The sequence below is a fragment of the Nanorana parkeri genome, unplaced genomic scaffold, assembly GCF_000935625.1.
Source record: "Nanorana parkeri isolate BGI_ZX_2015 unplaced genomic scaffold, ASM93562v1 scaffold81, whole genome shotgun sequence".
In the NCBI taxonomy this organism is placed as follows: Eukaryota; Metazoa; Chordata; class Amphibia; order Anura; family Dicroglossidae; genus Nanorana; species Nanorana parkeri.
Window position 1 is genome coordinate 1252059 of NW_017306349.1, and position 4932 is coordinate 1256990.

Consider the following 4932-nt stretch of genomic DNA (forward strand, 5'->3'; position numbering starts at 1 on the left):
TTATTCATTCTGAGGATCTGTGCTTCCTTCACCTCTCCTGCTGCTTCTTGAATATTCCCCATTAGTCATCACATCGCCAACTATTAAGGGGAGGGGGGGAGGTCCGAAATGAATAAGCAAAGGCCTGCCTCTACCAAGATGGCCACCTCCGATCAAAGACAGCATGGAACAAGGCATGGATCTGCTTCAAGCCCTGAGGAAGGGGTATCCATGTGACCTATTTTATTATACCTACTCATCCTATCGATACATTCTGTTGGTGATCTATTATCTCAGGTCTTCACTGAGCACCCCCAACCATTTGGGTGGCATCTGTGGTCCAAGGAGGTGCATAATGACACTTCATATGTTACAAGGATATCAAGGAGGGCTTGTGCGGATGGGCAGCGGTTTGTGATCCCTCACAATTCATTGGCAGGTGCATATGGCCTGCCGTTGCACCTCCTTCTGACTTGCTTCAAGCGGGTGCTGCATTCTCAAAGGCATGTGTGGGAATGCAAAAGCTGTCTGAAGGAAACCCAACTAAACTCAACACAACCCAACTCAACTCGATCCAACCCAACTCAACCCAACCCAACTCAACTCAACTCAACCCAACTCAACTCAACCCAACCCAACCCAGCCCAACTCAATCCAACCCAGCCCAACTCAATCCAACCCAGCCCAACTCAATCCAACCCAGCCCAACTCAATCCAAACCAGCCCAACTCAACTCAATCCAACCCAACTCAACACAACCCAACTCAACACAACCCAGCCCAACTCAACCAATTTTCACAGGTTATCCTTATAGCTGAACTCCTACTGCGTCCGAGCGCACCTATTGAATCATGGGAACTGTACTACCCATTGCCTCACAGAAAAATATGTCAGAAAATTCCTACACTGATCACATTGGCACCCAGGAACCGTCCATTCTTCCTTGCGACGCCATGGGCTCCTTGTGACGGGTTCCTGGGTGCCATGAGATCAGCGTAGGTCACATGGGACATATTGACCTGGAGGAAACGGGTACTACAGTTCCCATGATCCAGTAGGGGCGCTCCGACACGGTAGGCATGCTCCTTGTTGACTGGTAAATGACCACATAGTTGCATAGCTGCCAATCGATGGCTGCGGGGCGGTCAGTACCGGCCGCAGTGCCCTCGGACCCACCCGCGGAAGGTGCATAGAGGTTGAGCCGTTTCTCCACAGGACAAAAAAAAAATAGGGGCACCGGGTCGAGTAAAACAGAAGCTGCAGTGATTACTATTGCTGAATTTGGATGAAGGCGTCAAGCCGCGTCTAGAAAATCACGCAGACCGCCAAGGCTAATGTACTAAGGAGGCTACAAGGAGAACTGTATGTCCAAAGCAAGCCGCTGGGGGGCCAAACAAGCTTCCCGTACTATAAAGAGGCCGGTGGATGCTGACCAATCTACAGGGTCCTGTATGGTGCTATGCTGACCAATCTACAGGGTCCTGTATGGAGCTGTGCTGACCAATCAACAGGGTCCTGTATGGAGCTGTGCTGACCAATCTACAGGGTCCTGTATGGTGCTATGCTGACCAATCAACAGGGTCCTGTATGGAGCTGTGCTGACCAATCTACAGGGTCCTGTATGGAGCTATGCTGACCAATCTACAGGGTCCTGTATGGAGCTGTGCTGACCAATCTACAGGGTCCTGTATGGAGCTGTGCTGACCCCAATCTACAGGGTCCTGTACGGTGCTGTGCTGACCAATCTACAGGGTCCTGTATGGAGCTGTGCTGACCAATCTACAGGGTCCTGTACGGTGCTGTGCTGACCAAACTACAGGGTCCTGTACGGTGCTGTGCTGACCAATCTACAGGGTCCTGTACGGTGCTGTGCTGACCAATCTACAGGGTCCTGTACGGTGCTGTGCTGACCGTGATCGAGGGTTCGCTCGTTCAGCACAGTGGCCATTCAAAGAACGCCTAGTATTTTTTATCAACGTATACCAGGCATTCTCTGATTCCGACATCATGATCTTGCCCCTCGTCCAATCAGAACACGCCTCGTATTCATTGGTACAATACTAAGCATCCTTTGAATGGCCGCTGTGCCGAGCAAGCGACCCCCTGTGTTTTCAGAGCAGCTCAGCACAGTACCATACAAGACCCGGAGGATGGCGGCCACCACTGCAATAGCTCAGCCTACTCCGGGCTCCCCAGTGGCCGATTAGGTACGGCAGACGCATACCTACATTGGGACGAGATGCGCCACGGTCAGCGTGCAACATAACGCATACCTGGAGTCCAGCTTTTCCAGGAAAGTCCTACATACCAACACTCATGCCCACGTACAAGAACGGACAGAATAAAACGTATGTCGCAGAGTAGTTTTAGCCTCGCTCCATAGAGAACTGAAGTCTGTGTTGTGGAGACCGTAGCGGGAGGTCCGCATGATTACTATAGAGTGTGTGCGCGCTCGGTCTAGCCTCAGAAATCCGCCAGGAGGCGGTGATGTCATCTTTTAGACTTCCAGGAAATTCGAGAGTACGGGATGCTCCTCTTCTTCTCCGACGCCTTGAAGTAGGAGTGCGCCGACTGGCCGGGTAACTCGCTGTCGGGGTTTTCCGACATCATTTTTAGCTTGGCCTCGATGGCTTTGATTTTTGCATTGACGCTGCACCAAAAAAAACAAAAAAGAAGAATATCGTAAAGTAACCAACAGATGGAAAAAAGTATTAAAAACACATAATACTGAACCAAAAATCCCATCTATATTTATCTATATTACGTCTATATTTATATTCATGTGCACTTTAAAAGGAGAACTATGGGGTCAGTGTTTTTCCCCATAGTTCTCCTAAGGGTAACAGGAGGACACAAACTAGCGTCCTCCCGTCGCCCAAAGCTCGCGGTATACTGAGACGCCGCAGCCGGATCCCAGCATTACAGTCTGGAGCCACCCAGCTGCGTGAGTGACAGCTGGCTCTGACTATCTAGAGGCAGAGCCATCTGTAGCCGCCCCCTCCCCCGTCCGTTCCGCCAGTCAGCGCTGGAGGATCAGAGCGGGGAAATCCCTGCAGGGAGCAGTGAGTGACAGTCACCTCTCTCTGCAGGGACAGGATTGAGAAGTGAGCGAGCGCCGGTATGTGTTCCCTCACTTCCCGATCTGTGACAGCTTCATGGTCACAGGTTGGCTAGAACTATGAGGATGAGTGATTTTCACTCACCTCATAGTTCTCCTATAAAACAAACATTTCGCCTTTCCCCGCCCCCTCCTCCACCCATGCATACTTACCCTGATCTGATGGCCAATGCCGCAGTCACAGTTGCATCCAGGGCTGCAAGCCTTCACTGTCCATCTACGGGACCATCTCAAATCGTCTACGGCCCACCTGACACAACCACATAGACTGCTATGCAGAACGTGCTACTGACCTTCCATTGATTTGGGGGGTCAGTTCATTCCCGGAAGCTTCTCTGGTCACATGGGTAGAGATGTTTGGGTTTGAACAGCATCGCTGGAATATGACATTGCAAAAGGGGATCATTGATCGTTGGGTCGATCAGTGATATTAGGTGCCCCCCCACCACCATTCATCATTATGCTTGCCCGAACCCTTCCCCACTGTGCTTGCATGCCTACTGCCCCCTGCTCTCATGCTGCCAACGCACTCCCATATTTCCCTGCCTGCACCCTTCTCCTACCTTCATACTTGTGCCTACTCCCTCTGCTGCAAACCTGGAACCATGGCGTCTGACCTCCTATGTTCCCCCACTGAAACTCACCACAGTGCCTATGCATGCAACCCTTTGCTCCAACCATAGCGCCTGGCTTCCCCTGCGCTTTCATCACCGCACCTCTGTGCTTGCCCCTCATTCCCCCCACCACCGCACCTCTGTACTTGCCCCTCATTCCCCCCACCACCGCACCTCTGTACTTGCCCCTCATTCCCCCCACCACCGCACCTCTGTGCTTGCCCCTCATTCCCCCCACCACCGCACCTCTGTGCTTGCCCCTCATTCCCCCACCTTGCCCCCCCTTCCCCCCACCACCGCCCCTCTGTACTTGCCCCTCATTCCCCCCACCACCGCACCTCTGTGCTTAATCCTCATCCCCCGTCCCCACCACTGTGCCTGCACCTGCCTCCTCCATGACCATGCCTAAATGCTTCCTCCTTGTCACCTCCGACCTCCTCCTTGTCACCGCACCTCTGTGCTTGATCCTCATCCCCCGTCCCCACCACTGTACCTGCACACTGACTCCGCCATGACCATGCTTCAATGCTTCCCCCTTGTCATCTCCGACCTCACCCCCATCACCCCTCATTCTCACCACTGTGCCTGCCACCATGCTATCTCCCCTGTTAGGGTGGTTGCTTCCCCCTTTGTCACCACCGAATTGACCCCACCACCAATGTGCCTGCACACCTCTCCTCCATGACCATGCCTAAACGCTTCCCCCTTGTCACCACTGACCTGAGCCCTCCATCACCGTGCGTGCACACCTCTCCTCCATGACCATGCCTAAACGCTTCCCCCTTGTCACCACTGACCTGAGCCCTCCACCACCGTGCCTGCACACCTCTCCTCCATGACCATGGCTAAACGCTTCCACCTTGTCACCACCGACCTGAGCCCTCCACCACCGTGCCTGCACACCTCTCCTCCATGACCATGGCTAAACGCTTCCACCTTGTCACCAACTACCTTACCCCTATCACTACCCCTAACTCCCCTGCTCTGACCACCATTCCAACCCCACCATACTCAACCTTGTCCTTCTTAACATGGGCAAATGTGTGTGTGTATATATATATATATATCTAGCTACAACGTCTAGTTTTTATTATAAACACAAGCTTTTTCTCCTCTAAAGGGACAGAACTGAGCACTGGTGCTGCGAAAGCTTTACAATTGAATGCAGAAAATACATTTTCAGTTCCTAAACAAAAGCAAAAGCAGAAGCAAAGCAGACAA

The 4932-nt window shown here is 52.4% G+C and overlaps 1 protein-coding gene across 1 annotated transcript in view; it reads right to left on the bottom strand.

Moving 5' to 3' along the window:
* Nucleotides 1–2416: 2416 nt before the first annotated feature.
* Nucleotides 2417–4932, bottom strand: part of RBM18 (RNA binding motif protein 18) — a 22270-nt gene continuing 19754 nt past the window's right edge. Inside the window, exon 6 of the mRNA XM_018576988.1 lies at nt 2417–2629. Coding sequence (XP_018432490.1) covers nt 2470–2629 — 160 coding nt within the window. The 3' untranslated portion in view covers nt 2417–2469. The remainder of the gene's footprint in view (nt 2630–4932) is intronic.